General features: G+C 42.6%; 1 protein-coding gene across 5 annotated transcripts; it reads right to left on the reverse strand.

Annotated features, from left to right (window-relative positions):
* Positions 1 to 57: 57 nt before the first annotated feature.
* Positions 58 to 27574, reverse strand: GSDME (gasdermin E). Of its 5 annotated transcripts, none has more exons than XM_056335523.1 (11): positions 27272 to 27574; positions 25368 to 25487; positions 22743 to 23161; positions 21397 to 21589; positions 12700 to 12871; positions 11566 to 11686; positions 6944 to 7117; positions 4856 to 4983; positions 4553 to 4739; positions 2933 to 3006; positions 58 to 2128 (listed from the first exon to the last, which is right to left on the reverse strand). In XM_056335523.1, exons 3-11 carry the CDS (start codon positions 22951 to 22953, stop codon positions 1898 to 1900), a joined length of 1491 nt encoding a protein of 496 aa, XP_056191498.1. In that variant the 5' UTR covers positions 22954 to 23161; positions 25368 to 25487; positions 27272 to 27574; the 3' UTR covers positions 58 to 1897. The 5 variants fall into 5 exon arrangements, with proteins under 5 accessions (XP_056191498.1, XP_056191495.1, XP_056191494.1 ...); XM_056335520.1 differs by having other exon boundaries at positions 6944 to 7132; positions 22743 to 22973; positions 27272 to 27572; XM_056335519.1 differs by having other exon boundaries at positions 6944 to 7132; positions 27272 to 27572.

Consider the following 27574-nt stretch of genomic DNA (forward strand, 5'->3'; position numbering starts at 1 on the left):
CGCCCCAGGCGCCCTCACCTTGGCTTTGGCAGCAACTGTTAAGTCCCCAACGTGAACCTGTTCAGCAGATTTAACTGAAGGAAAAGACTGATCTAAATATGAAAGCCAAATAGCAGGAAACAAACAAAACCTTTTTTTAATGATGTTTCCATAGAACACCGTGAGGGGGGGGTTCCCCCCCCTTCAATAAATCTCCCACGTATATGACAGCGTGCACAGCCTGAAAGCAGTTACGCAGCACAGTGCCCGTGAGGCTCACACCAAAACTCCGTAAGGAAGATCACAGCACGCAGAGGGTGGCACTACGTGGATGCCCACATAACCACTTGCCAGCTGTGGGCACCACCTCTCAGGGGCGTGACTGGAATCTCCAAAGGAACAGCAATGGAATTCAAATGCATGAGGTTATAAGTTACTCTATTGTTTTGACATAATATTTAACAGAAAGTTTTGATAAATCAGTCAGTCAGAGAGGCAACTTTTGAGTAGTGACTGGCAAAAGAAGCCCTCCCCATTTACAAACACATAGTACCCTCAGAGTAACGCGCTCCCATCCTCCTAAAGGTCATTTCCACACACACCAGCGCAAGGTTCAGGCAACACCATCACTGAACAGATGAGACACTGAAACGCCAACAGCTCGGCGCACAAGGCTCATCCTGCGCTCTCAGGGTATGGAAAGGTATCACGATGCTTTTTAGCAAAGTCCACTTCCTCAGGGAAAGCTTAGCTGGCAGGAGTTTTTAAAAGACCTCCTGGATAATCTGCTCAAGACCATGTGGGAACAGAGCAGAAAAGTGAACCCAGGACTCACCCCCACTAGCTAAGCCGCTGGGCCTGGCTCCTGCCCTGGCACACGCAGCTGCTTGTTTGTCCATCAGCCATCTCACAGGCTCAGCGGCAAGCACCGGTACACCGCTCGCCTGGCACATCATCTTCCCAAGCCCGTGTTTACCTGTGCTGCATTTCCGTCCCATCCACATGATTACAAAAAAAAATTGAAGAAAAAAAGGCAAAATAGTTAAAAGCACAAAGTGCTTTATTAACACTTTGCTGTTAGTCAAAGAAACAAGCAAAACATCTCCACTTAAAATGTCACGGGTAAAACGACCGTTTTTGTGGAGTGCAGCAGAGACATTTCATGTGCACAGACCAAAAGGCATCGCCATACCTCAAAGAGAAACTTCAGAATGCAATTCAACATCTGAAAGTCACTAAGGTGAGTAAAAACTTTTTAGAAAACCGAAACGCTGTACAGAGGCATAAATTCCTAAGGCAGTCTTAGTTTTGGGGAAAAAAAAGCATTTTTTTATTTCCTGCAGTGTGCATCTTTACATCTGTAAAGCCAAACTACACTTAATAAATGAAAAACCTAATCAAGTACCTCTTTGAGTGCCCTCCATTCCACTTGCTCCAGAGTTGAATGCATTCTGCACATCAAGTCTTACACGAGCAAAACATTTACTGCATTGCAGAACTCTGGATTTCCACACCCTGCTTGTTTGCTTGCTTACAAAAAGCAGTTTGTACTTTGCAGCGTTCTCCCACGCATATTAATGCAAGCAATCAGGCTTCCACTGCCCTGCAGATGAGACAACTACCAAAGCAGCTATGTTCAATTTCTGCTCTAGGCTTTTATTTTTTAATTCCTGCCCTTTTATTTATGCATAATATACATACCTTAATGAAACTGCAGAGCAGCAGCACAGCTGATGGCAGGGCACAGTGCTCAAGCCAGGCATGCCGCATCCACCCTGACCTCTACAACCCCCAGCCGCACTGCCAGAAGCACTCTACCGCGGGGCTCTACGGCCAGCTCAAACACAGCCACGCTGCCCTGCAGAGCTACAGAAAAAAAGGACAGGCTAGAGCGGTAAGCGGTTACTCAGCCAAGCTCCTACACATTCCCACCTAAAGCATAAAATCCGTACAATGCAACATAAAGAACAAGTGGGAAGAATCTAGGTTCTTTCATAGTTACAGCTTTTACAGAAGACTCTGTCATTTCCAAATTAATGCTTGACGAAGCAAACAGCCTTTGCACGACATCAAATCTTCCTCTGTCAGTGAGAGCAGCCACCAAAGGACTGCTCAGCGCCACAGTGCCATCGGCTGAAGCCAAGTTAGGCTGTATTTATGAGAGAGAGCAAAAGACAGAGACATTAAAAATGTTTCCCAAGCAGTGCTGTACCTGCCATTGTACCGCTCAGTTCTTTCTTACAGAACCACCAGAGAAGCCACTTAGAAGGCAATGGCAAAAGGCCATCCCACACCTCAACAAGCACGACACACTCATGCAGAACCAAAGCTCTATGGCACTCTTTAAGGAGAAACATCTCTCCTGTGTCCTCCCCTCAGTTCAACTTCTCTCCCTGCAGATCAGCCTGAACTCTCACTCTCTGAGCAAACAGTAGCACTCCCCTTGCCCCTATATATTTGAAGGTTTTTGCTATTATTTTTGTCAATGAGCTCAGAAAGCTTAAAAAAAGCCCTGCTCCATTCCTTCAGCAGTTTCCATTAGTGGCCTCGGAGATTCGGAACTTCAGAACTTGCCAAGGCCCGAGCACTGCTGCTATCAAAATGAGATTTCTGTTTCCCAAGGGCAGGTGATTCCTCTTACTGAAACTTTAAAATGGGCTAGCGAGGCTATTAGTAAATTAAAATTGGAGTTAAATTATGATTTTCTTTTGCTTATAGACCATTAAATCCCCCAAATACAGAAATGTTTCAGAAGTTAGGTATCCACCTGCAATAAATCACCTGCATCGTTTGACACTGTTGGACTCTGACCTTTCCTAAGCAACGCCTACGGCTGAAATCTGCACCAGAGCTTGACATCTCCTTTGCTGGGTGAGAAACACCGTCAGGCAGCGAACACAGTCATTACTGCTGCTGCGGCCCCCACGCTACACCGGCACATTTGATTACTCACCAAATAACACAACGCTGGAACAACCTGAAGATCGCAGCAGGCACGCAGCAGGACCAGAGTGTAATCAGACAGCTCTGTCAAGGAAACGTTAAAAGGGAAAGATTGCTTCCAGCGAACACCGCCCGAGGCTGGCTGCTGGAAACGGGGCTTTCTTCACGGTGAGCTCTGTCGTGGGGCCCTCCTGCTGAGCAGTGACAGGTGAGCTGCGTCTGCGAGGCCTAGCTGCAGGTACAGTAAGCACCTCCTGAAGGGGATGCTGGAGCCCAAAGCGATGCAATGCTGAGGACAGCTGTCACAACTGCTCTACTGGACATCTGGAAGAGGCTGACTCAACCCTTTCCTGCCCGCTTCCCAGAGTGCAGAATAAAATGGGATGGGTGAGGGGCACAAGCCCCACACTATCTCTGCCCTTGAGAAAAGGCAGCTGGTAGGAAAGGGGGTTTCCTCCCCATCGTTCTTGTCTCCTGCCTAAGTATCTCCCCAGTGTCTCACTCTGAGTCTGCAGCCTAGATGAATGATCCAGGCCTTGAATAAAACAAGAACCTCCGCAACTCAAAATCTGTAAGAGATGCTGACTTCAGCAAAAACGCGATTTGAGAGGAATGACATAGCTGCGAGGGCCTTGGGGACGGAAGACAGACTACACGATCCCTGTGGCGCCCTTCAACTCTGCAACTCGGCGGCTGTAATTCCTAACAGAAGCAAGAGACGTAAACCAGCTTTTGATTCTTGACCCAGCTACACTTATGCCTGGACATTAGCAACAGACATTATGTCCCAAGCCAGGTGATAATGCAATACACTCAATTAACTGTGCCCCGCTGTTAATAACATCTGACAAGTGTTACCACATCAGCAGGCTTCTGTTTTCTATTTGTTTGCTCTTTTCACAAATGAGTTAAGCTCTCCTACCTGGGTACTGTGCGTATATGGATGCACACTGACATTTTGCTGCACAGTGCCACGTCTAACTACCACCACACTGGACTTCCCTTCATTATCTTAATGTCAGGAAATTCTTTCTATGTAAGAAAGAGGAGAAAAAGACAGAAAAGCCTGTCTTGGACTTTGCAGGTAGCTTTTAATTAACACTGTGGTGCCAACTAGATTGTGAGGCTGGCATTTGTTTGACATTATGTTTAATCTCCTTTTTCAGCAGCTGCAAAAGACCCTCTAATTGCACTGTCTCTATGTTAAATTCATTTCTGCTAAATATAGTTTGCACCTGAACAATATCTGCTGTTACACACATACAGCACCTAATTTGTAATTCTTAGCATTTAGGTGGGAAGAACCCTGGTATGCAATAAGAACAGAAATTAAGCTTGCCAAACTGGAAATGCCCACACTCAGCAGAAAGCAGAGCTGCACAGTCTTGGGGGAATGTATATTTCACAAGGCAAATCTGTCAGTAATTGAGGGCTGAATTTAATTCACAGCCAGGAATACTAAGCATGGTATACCAAACTCATAAAAAAGGAACAGAACAAATTACGTTCACTCAGCTCACCAACTGCTCAAAAAAGCAGTTAATGCTTTAACACAGACGGAGCTTCTAAAAGGAAAAAAACCAAACCAAACCAAACAAAAAAAGGGCTATTTTCTTCATTCACGACATACCAGAGATGGCACTGATGAGGAGGTGAGCAGCTGAGAAGAGCTCTTCATCCTGAGGGCGGTATTTCTGCAACAGCAGCTCACTCTGTAAACTGCACCCCAAGAGCTGCAAGAAGTCAACCAGGTCTCGTTGTTGTGAAGATTTTAACTCCTTCAGATCCGGCTTGTCCCCTGTGCAGATATCATCTAACTGGAAGCAAAACAGAAAGTAAAGCTTCTTGAAAAGAGAAAAGTTCAAGCAAAAGAGAATGCTAGCTCCGTTCTGAAATTACTTTTGGGAGGCAAGCAGAAGTTCCTTCATCTTACCACGTCCTCCAGGGCAGATATCATTTCTTCATGGAGCAGGAGTTCACAAAGCTTTTTATATAAAGCTCTTTGCTTGTCTTCCGGCAGCTTCACAAAGGGCTGGAACTGAGTCCTCAACCACGACAGATCTTTCCCAAGAAAGCAGTAGAAAGTAAAACAGTATTTCTACACAAATGCCAGTAAAAACAGTTAACATTTTTGCTATGTGCTCCATAAGCTCATTTATCATCACATCTTGACATTCTGGTTTCCATCAGCACAAGTTATAATGCAAGGCTGGAAGGCATCTGATCAGATTTCCCTAATGAGCCAATGAAGCTCAATCAATAAAAATTCTAAGAACAGCCACCAAGGATCAACATTCACTGTTCAATATTTTTAGTATTTTAGAAGTCGGTATTTTAATGTTAACTGAACGAACCATGCATTAGGTTTCTCACTTGAAAGTTCATCTTGAATGTTCACTTATAAGGCAGAATGAAGAGTTCTGCTTATAACTTTACTTCTTAATCTGTGGTTAATACGAATTACGAAGTCAATGGTAGGAGTCTACAGACAGAATTAAAAGTTCCTATTTGCAATCCTAAATTGTTGCTGGCCTCATATTTCATCAGGTGCATCAAAGAATTACAACCCTTCACCCCTGGCCTAATTATTATTACAAAGATCAAGGCAAAAATCTCTTTATTGAAATGCTGAATCCCTTACAATACATACAACGGAAGCACAAGGCAGTTCACTGCATTTCTTTCCCCACAATTTAACTATGACACTGAACCAAAATGTTTTGTGACACCAAATTAGCACTCTGCTAAAAGAAAGTAAGTTTTCAGTCAATAATGCCAACTGGAAGGTTGGAATGTGCTTTTCCACATTCCAAAAACATGGGCATGCAAACGTTCTTACCCTTGTTTAGAAGAAATTTCCCTCCATGTCACTCTGGTCAAGAAACACACTCTGTTTAAAGATGCCTAAAAATTGCTTCATTGTTAAAAAAAAATAAAAAAAATCGCAGCCACAAGCAGGTATTTCTGGTACCTGACACAATTATATGACTGCCTATAAAAATAACCAAAGAGGAAACCTACTTTAAATTGCTTTAGTAGGAACAACTTTTAAATTTTTTTTTTTCCAAAAGACAGTTCAGGTTAATTAATTAAAAAAACTCCCAAGTCATTTAAGCAAGAAAGGCACAAAGGTATGTCAAGCTAAAACATAACACAAAACAGTGGCATATCGTTCTTTCACAAATAAGTGTTTTATAACATTTGGAGACACCGTTATTCCTTTCAAACAAGTCTACGTTAGAGAATTACAGAATATTTTCAAGACAATGAGTATCTGTTTTGGTCACAGTGAAGTCTACTGAACAGCCATTACAAAAGGTGAAATTCAGAGATAATGAAAGTGATTGTTCATCATTAGAAACAGCTGTAAGAACTCTCCTAAGAACTGATTAAAACTAAGTGTGTTTGTTTTCCCTTTTTTCATTCCTCTGGGGACAATCCTACCCCTTTCTTCCTCACCCCTACAATAAACAAGTTGTGCCTGGCCCATTATAAGAAATTGCAAACTTCCATTTAAATCACATTTTGATTTCATCAGCCTTGGCTGATACTGAAGATTTCTATAAAGCTTCTCAGAAAATAATGAGGCTAAGTGAAGGCGGGGGAGATATCTTTGTAATTTTTGAGACTTAAAATAAGCTTTAACTGCGAAGTTTTACTGCAAGCATTTTCCAAATAATGAAAAAATATTTTCAGTGACCGTTTCTGAATGAAAGCATAAATCATCACTAATCTTACAGGGCTTATCTGGAATGTAACAGAACTGGCACAAACCCCGGATTTTGTAAGATCTCATTTATGACAAAGGGATTCAGGATGATCCTAGGGAACAGTCCACTGCATATACCTATTGCTGAAGTAAATTTTTCTCTTCTTTCCGTGCGATCCCCCAAGAGCTCCTGATAAGGGCTATTAAAATGAACTAACATAATTTCTTATGTACTTTTGTACCAGATTATTTCCTCCTACCATATTGCTTAACTCACTGTAATGTAATCATGTAAAGCATTTCTGGTAATACCTTGTTTCAATACACTTAAAGAAGCATCACTGGGAATGAGGGTTGTAGCTCCCGAGTATCTCTCATTATCAACAGCGTCTGGCTGATGGAGAAATGAAGCATCTCTGAATAATGCTGAACGGGGATAAGTTGAGCCTTCTGTGGTTTCTTTTTCAAAACCTCCTTGCTGTTCATCTAGCAGACAGAATTCTGTAATTAGAAATTACATTTTTAAAAATAATTGATAAAATACACAAGCAATTACTGAATGAGATGCTAGCTTATATCATCTAGTGTTCTCGCATGTGATTTCTCCACGTCTCGTATCTTCTAGATGGAGAGAATGGCAATGGTTGCTGCGTATGTGAATTACTGAGCATTACTGCAGCCCTGATGTTTGGTACAGTTGTGTACAGACAAAGGTCCTGTGGTGCAGCTACCAACTACAAAACGTGACACCAGCTCCTCTGAATTCAAGTAATGCAGACAGCAAATAACACGAATGCTTCTCACTGATACCTTAAACCTGAATCCTGCATATGAGAGATGCAGGTATGAATTCTTCAGTTTTCTAGCAATTAAGAGATGCGCTGTAAGGTGGGCTACAGATCCACTCGTGATGGGAGAGACACCCGAAAGCACCCCGAGATTCGTAAGAACTCTGAAAGTCCCTCACAGAGCTGCTTCTGGTCATGGCACTGACAGACTTCTCTTTCTCAGCCAAGCCACAGGTCCATCCCCGAGTACAGAGGAGGGGAAAACAGGGGGCTTTTCAGATGCTCTAAAGGACTTCACCCAGGCATGTTCACCAACAGAATCACTCTGCAATACTGTTTCTTTGCAATAACTTCATGGAGAAAATTAACACACCTTGGCTGGATTACACCTGCTACCTCATCTTGATGGTGAGCACTGGCCTACCTCGCCCAGACACTAATTTCTGTGGATTTCCCGCCACCGCAATGACCCCACCTTGATGAAGCTAAGGGACTCCTGGAACATACACAGGGAGTTAAGAAATCTGGAATATCAAGTTCTGCATTCATGCATCCAATATTGTGCCCCAAAGATGCAGAATATAATCAAAGCCATATGCATATTTTTATTGTCTTATTAGCTCAATATAACAAAGTTAAAAATGCAAGATTTGTAACTGTACCCCTGGTACTCTGCAGCAGGTCTGAAGAGAAGGCAGGCAAGCTAGCAAGAGGAACTCGATTTTAAAGTAATACCTGACAGCAAAAGGAAAAAAAATAATATGTAACTAATCAAGCACAATGCTCCCTCGTACCAGGCACAAAACCTAAATATAACCTTCCTGCAGTTGTAAGAGTCTGTCTCACCAAATTAAGGACATTCAAAGCAGATGAGAAAGCACGGAGAGCACTCCATCAGCAGAAAAGCTTTTTCAAAGGGAGAGCAGACAAAGAAATCTCTGCCACTGAGAAAGACAAACGACAGAGACCTTTATGCCTGCATAACCCTTCACAGAGAAGAGCGAGCCAGAGATGAACAGAAAGCGATTAATACAAATTAAAGAACTTCCCAAAGCAACAAGACCCCAGACAGCAGCTAAGGCACCATCAGCCCAACGTGCTCATGCTGCTTTCGATGATAATAACAAGGTTTTCACATGAACCCTGAAGGAGGAAGACGGTGCTAAAACCTGCCTGCCCTCCTAAGGCAGAATGATGTTAATAAGGGAAGTCAACACACAGCATCACGTGAAAAGTTCAAGAACTACAGACCCTGCTGTTAAAGCCTGTAACAGGACTCGATTCAGAGGCAAATACAGGACACAAAGTTTTGTATTTATAGGACTGTTAATTAATTTTGTATCGCTTTTTTTTTTTTAAGGAGTATTACAAAATTAGAGAATTACAAAATAAGTGAATGAAAGAATACACATTATACCGTGTTATTTTCTCTATTGAATTCTATTACATCCACTGATGACAAACCTCCAATAGTGCAATTAGATCTAGTTAGTTATTCAGAAACATTAACAAAAGTGGAAGAAAACCAGAGACTATCAAGGAAAACAATCAAAGTCAAAGAGATTCCTTTGCCTGGAGAAGGTGAAAAGATCAGGACTGTTTATTAAGAGGAAGCAAGTCACACATATATACAAAGCAAAGTAAATCAGTCGAGTGCTACTATACCTCCTGTTTTGTAAAGCAAAAACAGAGAGACCGTGCAGTGAAACTTTAGAGACACAAAGCTGCAGGTCCTTTAACAGGAACAGCTTTTACATGTAGTGGAAAATTAGCCTGTAGAAATCAAACAGAATGATTACAGGAAAACATTATGGTAAACTGATCGGAAAAGGACTAGACTTTTTTTTTTTCCTTATTTATTTATAAAAATGTTCAAGCGTGTCCAGTCACATTAGCCAGAACATGTTAAAGAAAGTTTATAAACCACTCTTCCTTACAGAACAACTCAAGCACTGTCAGTGGCAAAGAAAAAGAAACTAAAAACCCTTAAATGCACATTACGCTGTAATTACCTGTGACGAGAATCCTATTATGTTACACCTGCTACTGATCACTTTCAGTCTCATGTGAAAGGACTATGTCTCTGGATTTAAATTCAAAGGCTATTTTTATTTCCATAAACAGACACTGATCACTGCTCAGACATTAAGAAGTTGAAGGTTAGGCTCCACCACACTTATTCTTACCGGTAAATCCCTAATTTTATTGTTAGTTCCTCCACCTTACCTTCTCAACAGCACTCAGACAAGGCATGATAGCACAAATTTAAAAAAAGAGGCAAGACACAGGTTGAGATAAAACATGGAACAAACTGTGCTTGTTATGAAGCTTAAAAAACATAACATTAAATATGAGAAAAAAAGAAAGTGGAAAAAGAAGGAGAAGTGAAATAAGAGCAGAGAAATACAGGTCATCAACAAGACCCATGTATTATCAGCCAGCAGGACATAGGAATTTCCATCTAGAAATCACTTAAGTAGGCTACCAGCTATATACCTGGGTAGTCAGACAGCCTTAACTGCACCTGATTACTCTGAATTACAGTTCTATCATGACCATGAAGTCAATGCCCTCTGCTATATCTCTGTGTTCAGTCTATGTCAGAGCAATTCCCCATTTCAGAATTTTTTTTACAGGTTACGTGACATTTACTTATATTCCTGAGCCTACAGACTTCCTTAATATCAGAAGTGAGTTGAAGGAGAACAGTGCAGAGTTTCTTTGCATTTCTTATCCAAATAAAGTGCATTCTGGATTCAAATCTCAACTGCACTTCAATTATTTCTCCAACATATCTCCTGTTTCTCTCCACATTGGTCCTTTTCAACTTGCAGCTCTATATAGTCCATCTGATTTCTTTCCTTCTTGCATAACATACCCTGAAACCTCCTTCAGGCCAGGGAGTTTAACTGAGGATAGACAAGAAAGAAAAACCCAAGAGATTCTGCAGAGCAGAGTTACTACTCCCCCCAAAGCCAATTTCAATATTTTTTTTAACTTGACACCTCAAAGTACTCAACCTGAAACAACTACAGCATGACCAGAAAACGTGACAAGGACATTTCTGCAACCATTCTGAGAACAAGCTATATATGAAAGTGTAAAAGGGACAGCAAAGTTTAAATTCCAGTCCTATACTTTATGAATAATTCTTTTCTTGGCGTAACTGTTGTCTAAACACTCCTGGTTGACCACTGATTTATATTCAGTTCGCTCTCCCTGCTAACAGGTGAAGGCAACAGCACCAGCTGAAGGCCAGCTAGCTAGAAGCAAAACTGCAGAAAAAGATCTGGACAACAAACTCAAGAGGATCAGCAGTGTACCCTTGCAGCTATTGAAGTTTGCTGCATATTGGGCTGTACTGACAGGTGGATCAATTAAAGTGATTTTTCAATTTGGGAGACTGCATTCACAGCGTCGCGTTCAGTTTTGGACTCCCCAGTCCAAGACAGACATTCTTATACTGGAGCAATCTAGCAAACAGCCACCAAGATTGCTGTGGGCTGGAGAACAACGTGTACAAGAAGAGGCTGTGAGGCTGCGTTTGTCCACCTGGAGAAAATATTGCTAAGGGAGAAACCTTACTGCCAAGTACTGCTACTCAATAGGACCATGCAGTGAAGACAAGAGCCAGCCTCTTCTGTATGATGATATAATGGATGACAAAAGGCAAGTATCACAAATTAAAGAAAGGGAAATTCTTATTAGGTATTGGGGGGAGGAGAGAGAAAGATCTCACCACAAAGGTGGTCAAACGTGAAGAGGCTGCCCAGAGGGGTGATGGAATCTCTGTCTCTGGAGATAATCACAACTTGAACAGGCAAGGACACGAGCAATCTGATCTAACTCTGAACTTAGATCAAACTTCAAAACCTGGCCCTGCCTTGAGCTGGAGCTTGAGCTAGACGACCTCCTTTGGTTCCCTAAAACCTAAGTTATTCTGAGTTTTATGATTTATTCAAACAAGTGAGAAAAAAAAATTACTAAATCAGAAAAGCAGTATTTCACAGCACAAATAACTATCAAGTGAATGGAGACCATACAACATCATCACCCTCACACAAAGAGAAATGCAAAACCCACTGCCCAACAGACAGCTCTGTCCGCAGTTAACTGTGTGCCACAGAAAATCAGCTTCATACTTACCAAACTGGCCGCTGCGCTTTATAAACAGTTCAATTACACCGTAGGCAATAGCGGTTGCAGGAGGAATTTCAAGGATCACACTGGAATCCTTTATCATACTTCCATTTTCACTCACTGAAACCTACAGGACAGATATATTCACAGTTTATCTCATTCCGCTACTGTGTAGCTTAAACAGAAAATTAAGGGGAAAAAATACAGAGAAAGAACATGCTTTATTCTCCACGATTTCTAACTAAAGCACGTTACATCTGTCATCTACGAAAGGAACTCGATGAGCAGCGAGGTAGAAGCACAATGCCAGGGGCAGCTCTCCAAGTCTTAGCCACCCTGTCCTAGCACAAAGTTAAGCTCCAAGTGCAGCTTTTGCCACACATGGGACACTGTGCCACCACAGAAAGGGCACCCACGTCAGCAGCCTGTCAGGCCCCTCTTCTACCCTGACAGCCCTTCTGCCCAGCTGGAGATCGGTACCAGGAAGGTGGCATTTGCATGGAGGGTCGTCGAACTGCAACTCCCAGATTTCTGCTACTGGGGACACCCTGCACATGGAAATGATTCATCTGCAGCTTTAAAAAAACCATACCTTACAATGAATGAGCATATGTTTTGACTTCGGTAATTATTTCTGAATTCATAGGCAATTTTTCAGATGTCATCATAATGCAGTTAATCTCTACTCCCATGATTGAAAACAAATAGCTTCTCAATAAATACTAAAACTCAGTAGACACTGCAAACATTTTTGATGAATGATCACTTGGCTTTTGAAATAAATTTGCTTCAGCAGTGCTTTTTGCTCTTCAACTTTCACCGGTTTGTTACGTCTTTGTTTTATGTTCTGCTGCGTGCAGAAATCTACACAGAAACTGAATAACAATCTGACAGTATGAATGGAAACCACATTCCAGGCTTGCATTAAAAGATGGCATTTCTTGCCAGTGAGGCAACGGAAAAAACATTTTGCTTTTCTTCACAACTAAGCAGTGCAGTGAGTTCAACATGTTAAGGAAGGGAGTTCAACATGTGAAGGATGCATGAAAAATAACTCTTAAGTCTATCTGGAGAAACCATAATTTCTTTTCTGATCATCTGCACATGTTCAATTCCTTGCAGAGTTTTAGTAACTTTTACCTTTACTATTTTTGTACTGCATCCCATCACACCACCAATTTTTTCTTCTGTCTGGGTATGTTCAGATATTGTACACTTCTGTGTTGTTATTATCTTTTCTCTCAAGATGCACAACACTTCACGTTTTCTTTCTATTACTTGTTGCAGTAAACTACTGTTTAGATTTATCGTTCTGAAAAAGACAAGACACCATTAACAACATAAATACCAGAATTGAGAAAAAGCATTTTCTTCATTGCTTGAAGCAGCTTTTATATAAAAATATCAATGGTTTCTGTATGAGCAGTCTCCTCAAAATTATTATGTCCTCTTTTGCTATTTGGTAGCAGTAAATATCTGTATTCCCCAGGAAGTCTCAACACATGTAGTGAATTCTTGATTCCTTACTCTCAGCAAATGCAGCAGTTCTCTGGCTACTTTTTAGGCAAAAAAAAAGCAAGGGAGAATGAAAGCCAACTTTAAGCTTCGGTGCAATATGAAAAGAACCAGCCAGGCTCACGGACACCGGACTGAATGCTCTGCTACCATGAACTCACAGTGACATTATCACGGCCAGGGCAGGGGATGGTGGCTAACCATTCTCTTCAGAGTCTCACATTAAACAGTGTCGGAAAGTCAACAGCCACATCCTGCAGTCTCTATTCAAAATAATTATTTCAACTCGAAAGGTTACCAGGCAGTACAAAGGGCCTGTGCTCATGGTCCGTATTACGAACACCCTGCAGCCTAGCACACGACCGTAGTGCATGCACACACACGCTAAAAATACGTATGACAGCACAGTAAGAAGCTGGTTTGGCCTCTGAAGGCCCACATGCAGGCAAAGAAGCACCACTGCCAAATTCTGAATCACCAGAATTTCTCCTTGAGGGATAAACAGCACAGTAAGAGTGACGCCTCAGTGCCAACCCTCACAGTTTGCTCTTGACCTGTTCCAGTGTTCACTTAAACCCTGACCGGGCCGAGTGGGATCAGCACGGACCAAGTACTTCAAAGGGCTGGATGAGAAAACATAGAAAAGATGTCATGGAGTAGGAGACTGGAGAAGATTATAAAAAAAACAAACCCACCCACCACAAACTCCTGTGTTACTTACCAGTATAACCTCACAATTTACAATTCATGACCAGGGCTGTCACAGTAAAAAGAAAAATTAACTGTGGGAGGGACCTCAGATCTCTCGCCTCTGCCTCCAACTCCACAAGTCATCCCTACTTCACAACATAATTCAGCGTGTATTTAAATGCTGCTGGAAATATTTCTAAAGTTAGGTTCTTCTTCGAATGAGCAGAAGAAAGGAAGTGAACTCCCAGAAACAATACGAGAGAATTATTTTCTAAGAAAAGGTGATAAAATTCACCACCTTACCATCTGGGGTGTTAACAGACTTTCTGGTAACAGTTAAAGCAACTTTTTAACTTACATTATACTTTCGCAAAATACTTATTGAAGGTCCTCAGATGAGATGTTGTACTTTCTATGAACAGATAACTCTAGCAAGGCAGTTGGAAGATGAAAAGATTGCTATCCCTGGCTCAAGTTATTCAGTCTTTTCTCCTCCTTTTTACCATAAATGGCTATTCATGGAGCTAAATGGCAATTCCCCAAAAATGTGACAGAAAGACATGTCTGACTTTATTTAAATCAAGATATCTCCACTTTTAATTAAAAGTTTTAGATTTATTAGATTCTGGAGTTTTGGATTTATGCAGCCTGTGTAAGCCTGAAGTCAGCTTGGCTCTTTATTAAATTAAAAATATCCTGAGGCAATTTTTGTTCTTTGGAGAGTTACATGGTTATATGAAAGTTCAATCAGTTGGAATGAACTGTCTGAAAACCTTAAAGTTGATTGTTTAAACAAGGAAAAGAAAATACCTCTGAAGCAATGCAGCAGCCACTAGAAAAGCACCCCCAAACATTCCTGAGATTATTAATATAACCTTTTTTGATTTTGGTGCAAAGCCATGCTTTATGCTTGGAATGCAATGAATCTTTGGATTAAGAAAAAATGGAAGAAATGTCAAGCTATCACAAACACCGCTGCTCTTAGAAGTGTCTGCCAAATCAGAGCTATTACTTATCACAATAACAGACCATCAAGCCTATCACATCCCTCACAATAATTATTTATGATTCTGAAGAGGTGTGCTAAACATCTTGGAAATACTAACTGATGCACTAAGAACTTGCAGTTTTAACATTTGACCTAAGAAGCCACAGGGGAAGAAATACAACGAAGAAGCACAAAAGCAATCTGTCATTTGCTTTCATATGATTTATTTTTTGCCTGCTTTAGCGGATGACAAACTTGCTGGATATCCCCAAAAGTTAGAGCAGAAGAAACGAAACAATCAAAGGTAGAAAAGTACAGATTAGAGCTTCGCTGTTTCTGTAAGAGTGTTAACGTTAGAAGCATACAGAATATGATTTAACTCTATACAAACGAAAGACCAAGGTAATTCAAGAGACTTTTTCCTTCCATCTACTTCTACAGCATTCTGCCTGAGGTAGGCCTGGCTCAGATGCCCGCATGCTCCTGGCTTTGACGTTCAGATGCGGAACTAACAGCAGAGTTGCGGAGTGGAAGAGTCAGAAGACAAAGATAAACTTGCAAAGAGGCACAGTGAAGAAATGTCTGAGGCAGCGCTGGAGGCTACGCAGCAACCCTAACACCAAGGGGCACAGAGCTACCTGCTTCGGTCCCTGCGGCAGCACTCCTGCAGGCCCCGTGTCTCCGCACAGAGCTACACTGTGTGGCAGAGACATGCCTGCTGCCTTACCCCCAAGCTTCAAGTGCCTTTGGTGGGATGCGTTCGGCTGTAAAGCCAGCGGAAAAGCTCTTCTTTCCCCATTAAGTTTAGGGAGTACTGGATATTCCAAGCTTTAAAACACATACCCATACCAACAGCTACAAATACGCTTTCCTCTAGACTTCTGGCACTGAACTTTCTATACAAAACCCCTTAGACCCTAGGGTTGTGCGTGGGCACATCACAAGTTATCGCCGGAGCGCAGCTTGTGGAAGGCAAAATACCTTGCTCTTCTCAGTGACTCAAACAGGAGATAACGTGAAGTAAGCAAACACCCAGCTTATCTAAATTACCACTGAAAATAGTCATCAAGAGCAAAACGCAACAGGGTTAAAGTCTGACAATCAGAGTAGGTCTTAAAGTATTGCAAGGCAATGGCTGCTGAATCTATGAACGTATTTCTGCAAGAGCTGAACTCACTGGCTTGCATAAGGCTCTGAATATCACGAGCACATCTGAGTAACAAGAGATGGTTCAGTTAAATCCCCAGGAATACAGGCATGCAGGCACATGAATTGCATTGTGGTTTTTTATTTTACAGGTCACGTTTCAGAGCTTTTATTTCTGCTCTACAACCACCACTCTTACCATCTCTTTCACCACCTATCGTACAGGTGCCTTCATCGATCTTCTGTGACCTGTACTACATCACCGTACTCCTTCCCACCTTGAGAAGCTGAGCCAAAATATTCAAAAGTTAAATAAATATATAAAAGTAATATAAATAAAAAATACAATGAGATGGTGGCTTGCTAAGTCCCATTATCAACACACAGAGTATGAGTCTGTATAAATAAAGATCATTTAAAAGATAAGGATTATAGGGTTTTGTTTGATTGTTCTGCTTAAATAACCTTCCTGAGGTCAATGATTTACTATGCTGGAAGCTCTATAGGTCAGCCATGAACAGAAAGGAATTTGAGTTCTGGTCTCACTCACTGCACATTTAAATGGATTAAACACTTCCACCCTCCCATAATGCAAAGGCTTCCTTCACTTCTATTCAACGTTTCTCTTCTTGCATGAGGAAAGCATTGGAGAACAGAGGCACAAAGCCAATTTGCTGCAGGCTAGAAGCAGGAAAGAAAGGAGCAAGGCAGAAACCAATGGAAGGCAAGAGGAAACAAACATCACCTGGCAATAGAGCCGGCTCTCACAGTTAAAGGAGAGAGCATGAACCTGCTCGAACCCCCACAGCTGAAACCGAGGGTCTTCAGATACAGAATTTCTGACTGGACTGTCCACAAAGGAGGGGGGCTAGGACCATTTTTGCATCAAATCCTGTCTAGTCTTCTCAGTAATCTACCCCCAAAAATCCTCAAAGCAAGGTGCCTGCCAATTTACTACGAATACCAAAGAGAATGGTTACTGCTGTGAGTACTCTCCACCCTCACACTGAAGTCAGCGCTGTTGCTTGCCTGCACAAATTTTCACTAGTCCAGACTACTCATGAGTGAAAAATCTTTTCAGTCCTGCACTGGGCAACGTCACCTCAACACACCTCCTCTCCAAGCTCTAGAGACATGGGTGGCCCATTCTCACCGCTTTGCCCAAATACAACTGCTTCCACAACATCCACATGACTGACTTCCAAACCTCTCTCACTGCTCAGCCAGAATTCCTCAGCTTGTTCAGTCTTTTCCACTTACAATGCTGATGCCTTCCATACACATGCTGCTTGCTGCCCAGTGACAGGCTTCACCCAGCTTTGTTCCTTCTCTAACAGAGACCTCTAGATGAATGCCATGGAGTAAAACCCACCAGACCTCACTCTGCCAATTTCCACCAAGCACAGATGCGTAGTATTTCTTTCATCTATCCATTTCAAACGTAACCTCTCTGACCTGCTTCCTGCAGTCACACTGGAACACGGTATCTGCTATAGTCACGTTATTGACAGCATTTCACAATTCTCCCTACAGAATAACCTGACAATTACTTCACAGAACATCTTCTCTAAGAATACCAGAGATTTTCGAGAGTGCAAGTGAGACAGTTCCTCTGTTTTCTATTCAGCATCCTCCTTATTTTTTAAGTCACAGACACAGACAACTGATTCTATTCAACCCTGTCTCACAAGATACTGTGACTTCCTATTATCCATGTAGCACCTTGGTAGAAAACTGAATGGTTTTCTCACATGCATGAACGCTCAAGGAGTTTTAAAGAATAATTAATAAGATGGGCTGAATTTCCACTGTACTCAGGTTAGGAATAGGCACCTATTTTTCTCTCAGTGCAGACAACAGTTAAATCAATGAAAGTACATACTAAAGTGCAAAATGCAATAGTGTAAAAATCTCTTTCAATCATGCCAGAGCATACCACTAATAACACTTACCCTGTTTTTCTAATATGCTAATCAGAATTAGGAACGATGGAATTGGAACAGGCAAACTTTTCTGCAACTGATGGGAACTGACTGACAGCTGCCACTTGGTCCTATTTCTTTCTCTCTGCTGTCACAATCCTCTCAGAGCTTCTATTTCAATCACCTGACAAAACCTAGTGAAATGGTAAAAAAAAAAACAGGCAAATTTGGCAATCCATGAGAACTACAGAGATTATAACCTCCTCATAATCCTTTTCACTGAAGGGGAGAATACAGAACGGTTGAGTTGGAAGGTCATCCAGCCCAACCCCTGGCTCAAGCAGGGCCACCTAGAGCAGGCTGCCTAGGCTCACGTCTCCAAGGAGGGAGACTTCACACCCTCCCTGGACAATCTGTGCCAGTTCTCGGTCACCCTCACAGTGAAAAACTGTTTCCTTACGTTCAGACAGAGCCTCCTGCTTTTCAGTTTGTGTCTGCTGCCTACTGTTCTGTCGCTGGGCACCACTGGAAAGAGCCTGGCTGTGTCCTCTTTGCATCCGTCCTTCAGGTATGTATATACATTAGTAAGATCCCTGCCGAGCCTTCTCTTCTCCAGGCTGAGCAGTCCTCTCTCTCACCTTCTCCTCAGATGTGAGGTGCTCCAGTTGCTTCATCATCATTGTGGCCCTTCACTGGACCCTCTCCAGTATGTCCATCTCTCCCTTGTACTAGGGAGCCCAGAACTGGACACACTACTCCAGCTGTGTCCTCACCAGTGCTGAGCAGGAGGGAAGGATCGCCTCCCCCAACCTTGCCATACCAACAGAGGGTGTGTTCACCGACGCCATCACCCAGATGACTAATGAAGATATTAAACAGGACTGACCCAGAACTGTCCCCTGGGGTACATTGTTAGTCACTGGCCTGCGCACAGATTTTGCACCACTGATCAATATGCTCTGGGCCCAGCCATTCAGCCAGTTTTCAATCCACCTCGCTGTCTGCTTGTCCAGCCCATACTTCAGCAGCTTCTCTATGAAGATCTTATGGCAGGCAGTATTGAAAGCCTTAAAATAGAAGACGGAACATACTCTTAAATCCATAGGTTAAAGGCACGGGACTGACCTGAAATCAGTATGTTGCCATACTCTGTTAACAAGCACAACGTAATACGAAAAGCAAGAAAAATGTTAAAAAAAAACAAACGCAGAGTTTATATAACTAAAAGTACCATTTACTTCCTTTTTATACTGTATATTATGTTAGTGTGTTCTGCATTTGCAATGTCATTGTTCCTGCAAGTCAGGAAGGATCTCATCCTGCATCCTTTAGCTGTCAACCCTCTTCAGAAAAGGAGAGCCAATCTGGCACCTGGAATCTAATTAAAAGATCAGTAGGATTCTCCTTCAGCAAGTTCACATAAGAAGTGACAGGAAACTGATTTGCTGCCACTCAGCACTTCCAGCTTGCTGAACCCTGAAGACTCACATGACTTAAGTTTAAAAGGCGTATCAGCTTTGACTTTTTTTCCCCCCAGTTCTCTGCTGTTTATCTGCAACTTTGACTTAAAGAGCCTAATACAAGAACATTTTAAAATGCAGCTTCATTAGGCTATGTATGTAGAAATGATAAATGAAACAGTAATTCATCAAACAAGTACAAGCAACGTATGTCATCAGATGACATCAAGAACATTTAGCTGACTCTCATCTCACAAGGACTGAGAGCTAAACATCCTCTTAGTACCAAAATGGTTTGCATCCAAAAATCACTAGCTTGTAGGCACCGGCACTCCTGAACACTGAGTTCCTGAATTCCACACCATGCTCCATGAATAAGATAAAAACTAGAAGCCCGGACACAATGCATCATAAATCATAGAATATTTACGAATGAGTAACTGGAATTCCATTTGTAAGGCATTGCCACAACTTCCAGTGAGACTCAGCATTATGCTGAAGAAAAAATAAAAAGAATATTCTGCTATCCTTATCATTTTCAGTGACCTGGCAGAAGCCAGACTGACTGGATATCAATTATACGCTTCGCATCGTAAGCCTTAATAAGCTATGAGCATCTTTTCTATGAACTAAGAACTAGCTCCTTGTATAGGACAGCACACATGTTAACCTCACCGACAGTTACATTCAGATTGGTGTAGAGCTACTGATTTTCCACACTCAAAAAGAAGATAATATACTCGAAAATATTTGGTTACATCCAGGATTATAATACCAATATGTGCTGAAGTAAATCAGGGAGGATTATTTCTTTGAACAGAGTAAGTAACATACTGCAAAAAACTAAGTAAAAGCTTACTGATCTAAACAGAAGTCACTCTGATTTGTTTCTCTGTAGGACTCATTTATTTAGCGTTAGAGACAAGACTCTAAATCTTGACTGATACTATTTTTCTGATACTATATGCATACTAATTTTACAGGCCTTGTACACACATTCAGCCCAGTATTTTCTGCTTTTAATAAGGCATTTAGTGCAAAGAGAGAAAGGTGCCTTAGAATAGAAACTCAGAGTAAGTTTGTTGACTTGTGAATGCTCACAGTATGAACAGCAGCCGTTTGTTCCTGTGAAAATGAAGAATTGATTTTTTCTAAATCATCAGTGTATCTGAAGCAAGTTTACACTGCGTCTGAGAACTTTTGCACCAGAACAAAACGTATCATCTTGTGCTGATTTTGGTTGTGGTGCTTAGTTGCTGGCTGGGGTTAAACCACAACACATCTTTATCTTCAGAGCATCAGCAAAGGCTATTAAAATGCATTACACCACCTGCTATAGAACTAGGGTACAATGGTGGCACCAATTAATCACCCTCACCTCCCATGAGTCAGGACCTGCAATACAGAGCGGACCCCTTGCTTGTCAGCTAGTTGCCAAGTAGGCTTTGGTCCATGACCGTCCTATTGCAAAGGTTATATAAATCTGGTATCAGAGCAGGACAGGAAGTGTTGCATATCTTGTAAAATTAAGATTATAGTTCCCCTCAACTATTACAGTGTATGAACAGTGAGCAACAGATCTAGAAACTATATTTTGTTCAACTAGTAGAACATGCATTGAACATGCTTGCTCACCTCTGCTATTCCTTCAACTTCGAATAATCCAATTTTCTAGCAGTCACACACATGCAAAAAATTACAAAGCCTGCTTACAAGAACATTAGTAGTTCTGAATTCAGTTTCCATAGCATCTGCCCCAGCAACATAGAAAAAATAATCCTTTTTTTTCCCCCCCGGATTATTACCTCAGCACAGCCCCCCAAAGAAGGGAGGATTTGGCTCATTCCACGTGGCAATTCATGCAAATACATAAGGTGAAATCACAGAGATATGTTTTTAAAACAAAAGGGGAAAGGCTGACATCAAGCTTTCAAAATCTGGAAATTTTCATGTTTGTACATGTGATTTATCACCAGAAAATGAGAGCTTACAATAAAAATAATTCTCAAACTACGGCAATACTACAGAATCAATTGTTCAGTGATCACAGCTGGCCCAAGTCTTTTCAGCTCAGTAATCTTTCCCGGCCATTACGATGGCCACAATAAAAACAAACCTGTCCTTGACATCTTTCATGAGCTGCTGCAAGTCGATCTCCTGCTTCCTCAGGTTTCCAAATGAGGACTGGTTTTCCACGTAGCCCTTCCCTCCAGCTCCCAGGCTGATTTTTCCAAATGAAGTTTCAATACTTCCTTGAACAAAATCTTCAAACTTCCCCATGTATTTTGCAAAGTCAGACTCCACAATTACTAGGAAAGTAATAACAGTAATTACTAGCTGTGAAGAGAAGTGCTGAAACAGTCCTGAAGTGACTGGAAAAACAGAAGCTTACAGAAAATATGGCAAGTTAGTGAAGGCAAGAATGGTATCAAGCAGATAAATAATGAAATTTACAGCTCTGCAACTCTTACTTCTGCTTCATTCATATTTTCATCATCTTTGCTCCGCCATCTTTTATATTTTGTCATTTTAGGAAAATATAATGTGATTGAAATGCTGAGCTCAGATGCTATAGAAGATTTATACAGAATGACTGAAACTTATTTCAGCTACAACAAAAAACTACAAAGCCGACCCACTTGTACAACAGGATTCAGACTACCTCATTATAGGGCTGTCCCAAAGCTCACTGGAAACCAACAGAAGCACCTGACTGGCTTAAAACTCTCAATCTTGTACACCCATAAACCAAAGAACTGAATCAGAATCAGCTAATCTTCCAAGCCAGCTACAATTAACATCTAAACCTAGGGACTCATCTATTTTCCTGTATGGAACTGTAACATGCCCAGAAATATGGGATTCCAGATCGTCAATCCTAAAACCTGGTTAGGACCGTCACATCTGGATGAATAAAGAAGTACAAGGGTCAACCATTTTTAACAGTCTGTGCAAGAAGAATGGAAGCAGTGGTAAAAGTCGCTTGGCCTTGCCTGTGCAAGCATCCCCTGGGCTACCATCACCAACAAGACACTGTTTATCCAGTCCTTTTTTTCCCTGGAGCACAGTATAGTTTCACGCTACCGGCACATACTGGAATCCCCCAAAAATGTTCTAGGGAAGTTCCTGTGGCTGCACACTGCACTGTTATTAAATAGTAGAACTGCATGGCTTGACAACCTTCAGCACTCAATTTCAGTAGTCCATCTAGGCAAAACTTTTTTTTTTTTTTTTTAAACAAACATTTATATTGTTTGGTTAAGCAAATAAAATGATTTATGGGTTTTAGTTAAACAAATAAAAGTGAGAAAAGATCCAGTCATCTCATTTCCATGGTTGGAGAATACTTCAGAGCACTCCTCTGAAAGCAGCCCTCTAGTAAAACAATTGAAAATAATAATAAAGATTAGGTTTTGCATTCTTTTTATCTGCGATAATAGTGCTGCCCAAGTATGGCTTTACCTGGTTTTATTGGTTTGTCTTCAGTAAGCACATCACTCAGGGTGACTGTCAAGAAATGATACTTGGGCTTCTGCCAGCACCAGAATTTCTTCCTCTTCGTAACTAAGCTCAGAAGCTGCAGCTTGTCTGAGGCATTCAAGTGGGAGACAGGGATCAAGTCACCTCCACTGTCAATTTCTCTCACAAAATTCTTTGTTGCTTTTGCAAACATCTTGGGTAATCAATTAAAGCCTGAAAGAGTACACCTGTTTTTCAACGACAGTTGGAAAGTATAAATATTCATATTTTTACTTTAAGAAGTTCTTCATAGTATTGGTATTAATGCAGGAACAGCTAGTGTTTTCACCCTGTCTTCTCCACTCTGGGCTGGGAATCATGATGGTTCAAACCACTTAATCCAAAGTAAGAAGATTTTCACACTAACAGATGAAAGAAATTTAGTTAAAATTTTAAATAAGCAACAGTGAACGATGCAATACAACACGATACGCAAGGCTTAAACATTACAACAATAACGCATGGAAGTTATGATCACGCAGATAACAAAGAAAGAAAAAAAATCTAATCTATAGCGGCAAAGTTCTTCCAAGGAACACGCACAGGTCATTAATCTGTTAGGGAGAAAAAAGATCATACGGTTTACCTGAAATTCTTAGAAAAAGCATCTACTAATGAGCACCCTGCAGACACTCGCTGGGATAAGAAAAGCACTAGTGCAACAGCACAGGATTTCTGCCCCACAGAATCCTCCTTCTACTACCTAACATAAAATTATCTTATTCCATGTAAGGTAATTAGGTATTCACACAAATTATCTTGATCTTTTTAATAGTGAGAAAACACATACAGGGATAATAAAAATTATTCTATAAAACGCAACAAGTATTTGTGCTGGCATCTTTCTCACTAAGTTTTGTTTCTGAACTACGCCCCTGGAAAATCCCAATTAATGGTTTTCCTTCTGAACCTTTTTACCTCTTACATTTTCCCATTTCCTACTTTCCATTAGCTAATTTGAACAGAAGTTATTTGCAACTCTTATCGGTATCTGCTAAACAGCTACATACAGTATCTTAATCTAGCTTTTAAATGTTTTAAATTTAAAAAATTGGCATCTCTTACAAGGTTTTCTTTATCCCAAGCAATCCATTTTGCTGTATTTACAAGGAACTTTTTCATTAAGGGAAACTGGCTAAACGCAGGAGAAACGGTAAAAGCGACCATTCACAAGTACTAAATACACAATTCTAATGAACTAATTACTGGTCTTTTTAAAACATCTAATAATTTTTAGTTTTTCAACTCTGTGTTATTTAATTCTGGAAATATTAGATCAAGTAATTTTTTTTTAAGTTGGCAGCATTCCTTTGAATACCCTAGCTGACACCAACTGGAAAGTTCAACCAAGATCGTAAGATGTCTTAGCTAGGTACCCACATGTTCACGATTAATTACTTGTCTTGCTGCGCAGAGATGGTAGATTTGTCATGTACAAATACACGTCAAAATAAGTTACAACAGACTTCAGACAAAAATTGATATTGCAGTGTGTACTCAGGATTATTGAGAGAAAACGGAAAACTGAGGGAAGGTATTAGTGGTTAGACCACAGGCCCCAAGTTTTAGTATCAGCTAGAGGGGCAGAGAAACAAAAAAGCCCTTTTGCAGATGGGAGCTTAACTTTCCACCAGCTTTTTTTCAAATCCCATTTCAGAAAATATTTCACAAACTATTCACCAATTCATGTCGAGGTATCTACCTCCTCATGGAACCCCTATGGCCTACTCTTAGCTCTCCATGTAAGCAAGCAAAGAGTGTTTCTCAACAATGCATGCATGAAAAGGATTTGAACAATGTCAAAGTCACATAACATTCTACTGAAGAGTCTTCTGGGACTTTCACTGTAATTGTGGCTGCAACAAACCTGTAGCACAGCCCCAGCCATATGCACTGGGAGTATTTCCACTGACTTTCTTGTTCTCTGAACTATTCCCTAAACTCTGAATTGAGATTGATTTTCTGAATTCTTAAATTTCTCCTGGTTTTAATTTTCCTGTTTTTAATCTCAGTGAGAACGCTTTAACAGAATAAGCAATGGAGCACCACTGCAGCAGAAAAAAAACAACGCACCAAACAAACCAACCCCCAACAGCCAAAAAAACCCAAGTTTTCTTTTTCCCTGGGACTTCTTTTGTATGACACTATTTCACAACCAACCAGATCACTCATTTGTAGTTGAGGAGACCATCAAGAAAATTCTCACTGCCTGCATTAGCTGCTCTTCCCCAGCATTACTGTGCCTCAAACATTTCTGTGCTTTACACAACTGTTCGCTCATTCTGATCCCATTCCTCCATAACCAACTCACGTGGGCACAGTTTCTGAAAAGAAAAAGGCTCACCAATTTCTGAGGAGTTTCTGACAAGACAAATTGCAAAAAACAGTTCCTATGATCTGGCATTGTTACACATTCACTAAATCTCATCAGAAGAACCATTAACACTATTCTATAAAACTCGCAATTCACAGTGGTTTGTTTTCACTCCCAGTCACCATGCTTCTGACTAGCAAAAAGGACATCCAGGGAAGACCACGGAGTGCTTCATGAGGGCTGCTGAGACTCACCAGGCAGGAGAGAGAGAGATGGGACTGTCTTCAGCCTCAGGATGACGACGTCACTATCTCCCACACTTTGCTGTGCTGGGAAAGTCTTTGCAGGGAGCATATTTGCTGGTGCAGCTGTACCTGCAAAGCAAGAATATTCTATGCAAATCCCTGTTTATGGCTCTTTGGATATTGTGCCTCTAACACAACTTCTAAAACGCACCCGAATGTCTTGCTTCAGTCGCTCACAAAACATCGGCAGAGAGCGAGCGATTAAATATGCCCTTAATCAACATGAAGGAGTTGAGTTAATGCAGCTAGCAGGACTGACAGCATCCTGACTGAACGGACACGGCGCGCTTATGGGCACAGCATTAAGGAAACTCTGCCTTTGGAGTTTCTTCCTCTGGAATGTCAGAACTGTGCTTGGTTTGGTAGATAAAAGGGAAGGTATCAAAGCTGGTACGAGAAGCCTGTCAAGAGCAAATTCACTTCCGCAGATTGACAGCTAGGTGTGAAAGCAGAAAAGGAAGGAGGAGTACCTTGCCTGCCTACCGAAGAATTTAAAATTAGCCTGAACGTGGGCTATAGGAGGATTATTCAAAGAAGCTGATGAGATCAAGCGAAGATATTTACAGCAACTTCATTATTTACTTAAAGAAAACCAAATCTTACCCTGCTGCTTTCCCTTATCACATCTCCCTAACTCAATACAACGGGACATTAGATCCAAACCAACATTTTATGAATAATCAGCGTTTACCTTTGTCAGCACAAAAGCAAGTCCTCAACAGCTGCCTGATATTTCTTACATTCTGTACACACGTACACTGACCTTTACAAAAAATACAAAAAAGCTTTCTTTTCCGTTTAACATAAGATTACCCAGGCTGTAGCTGGAAAAAGTACAAAGGGAATTTGGGAAGACTGTGACAACTGGATTGCCAAATGTCAGGGCATCCCTCGCCAATCCAAGTTGTAAGGAAACACAACCCCTGAAGGCCAAAGGTGGCCGCGGCGTCAGAAGGGCTGTTAGACCTTAACTGCCCTGCAGCAGCGGCAACCGCCTTTGAATCCTAATTAAGATGGGGTTTACGCCAAAAGGCAACTGAAGTGTGGCAGTGGTGACAAGCAGGACGTGTGTTTTCTTATGAAACCTTATAGTTATTTCACCCGTTTCCTAAAGAATTTAAAAACAGCCATAAAAGCTACTAGGCAAAGCCTAGCGGGGATGTTGACACAGCAAATTTCAGTCCCGGAACACGTGTGATCCCCAAAACCACATCCAGTAAGGTTCAGCCCTGGATGCAGCCCTCTACCGCGCCTTGAGGGCTTTACAGCACGTGCCTTCGAGGACGCGCGAAGCCACAGCGGCTCAAGGCACCCAACAGGGCCATGGCGCCCTGACCAGGGCTCCTTACGTGGGGCGGGGGTGCGGGGGCCTGCGGCAGGAGCCTCGGGAAGGGGCCCGGCCCTCCCAGTCCCCGGTGAGCAACCCCCGGCCGAGGCGGCTCAGGCAGCGCCCGAGCGCGGGGACCCCCTCACACAGCCCTGCGGCCCCGCCGCCGCGCTCCAACGCCCCTCGAAACCAGCTCGCCTCGGCTGCCGCCCCTCGGCCCTGTCGGTCCCCCGCGAAGCCGGGGGCGCGCACAGGCGGGCAGGGAAGCAACGCGGAGCTCCGGCCGTCAGCGACGCGGCTGCAGCGGCCGCTCCTGAGCGTGCGGCCGGGCCGGGCCGGGCCGGGCGGCGAGCGGCCCCTGACGCGCCGAGGCCCCGCGGCGCCTGCCCCGCCAGCCGGCGGGACGCGTGGGGCTCAGCCCGCCGAGAAGGGAGGAGCGGCGGCGGCGGCCGGGCCCCTCAGCGGGCGCTGGGGAGGCGGCCGGGGCCGGCTCCCGCGGCCTCTCCGGGCCGGCCTCCCTACTCACGGCTTTCCCGGCGATGGCCGCCGCCCGGCCCCGAGGATGCGGTGCGGTGCGGTGCGGTGCGGTGCGCTCCGCCCGTGGGGCGTGCGGGGCCGCGCCCCGAGGCGAGGTGCCGAGGGCGAGGCTGTGCGAGTGGCGGGGGCGAAGACCCCCGGCGCAGAGGGGGTGTCGTGCCGAGGGCGCGGCGAGGGGCGAGGCGGGAGGCGCGCAGGCCCCGCCCGGGTGCTTGGGCCGGGCGGGGAGGGCGCGGTGGCGGCGCCCCGGGTCGCCGGTCGAGGCGCTGCCGCCATGTTGCCGCGCGGGGCC

The sequence above is a fragment of the Falco biarmicus genome, chromosome 4 (assembly GCF_023638135.1).
Source record: "Falco biarmicus isolate bFalBia1 chromosome 4, bFalBia1.pri, whole genome shotgun sequence".
Classification (NCBI taxonomy): domain Eukaryota; kingdom Metazoa; phylum Chordata; class Aves; order Falconiformes; family Falconidae; genus Falco; species Falco biarmicus.

Coding starts and splice junctions, on each gene's coding strand:
- GSDME (XM_056335520.1), bottom strand. CDS start 22,953: ATGTTTGCAAAAGCAACAAAGAATTTTGTGAGAGAAATTGACAGTGGA. Junction 7,133..11,565: donor AAAGCGCAGCGGCCAGTTTG/GTAAGTATGAAG, acceptor TTCTAATTACAG/AATTCTGTCTGCTAGATGAA. Junction 3,007..4,552: donor CCTCATCAGTGCCATCTCTG/GTATGTCGTGAA, acceptor TTTCCTTGACAG/AGCTGTCTGATTACACTCTG.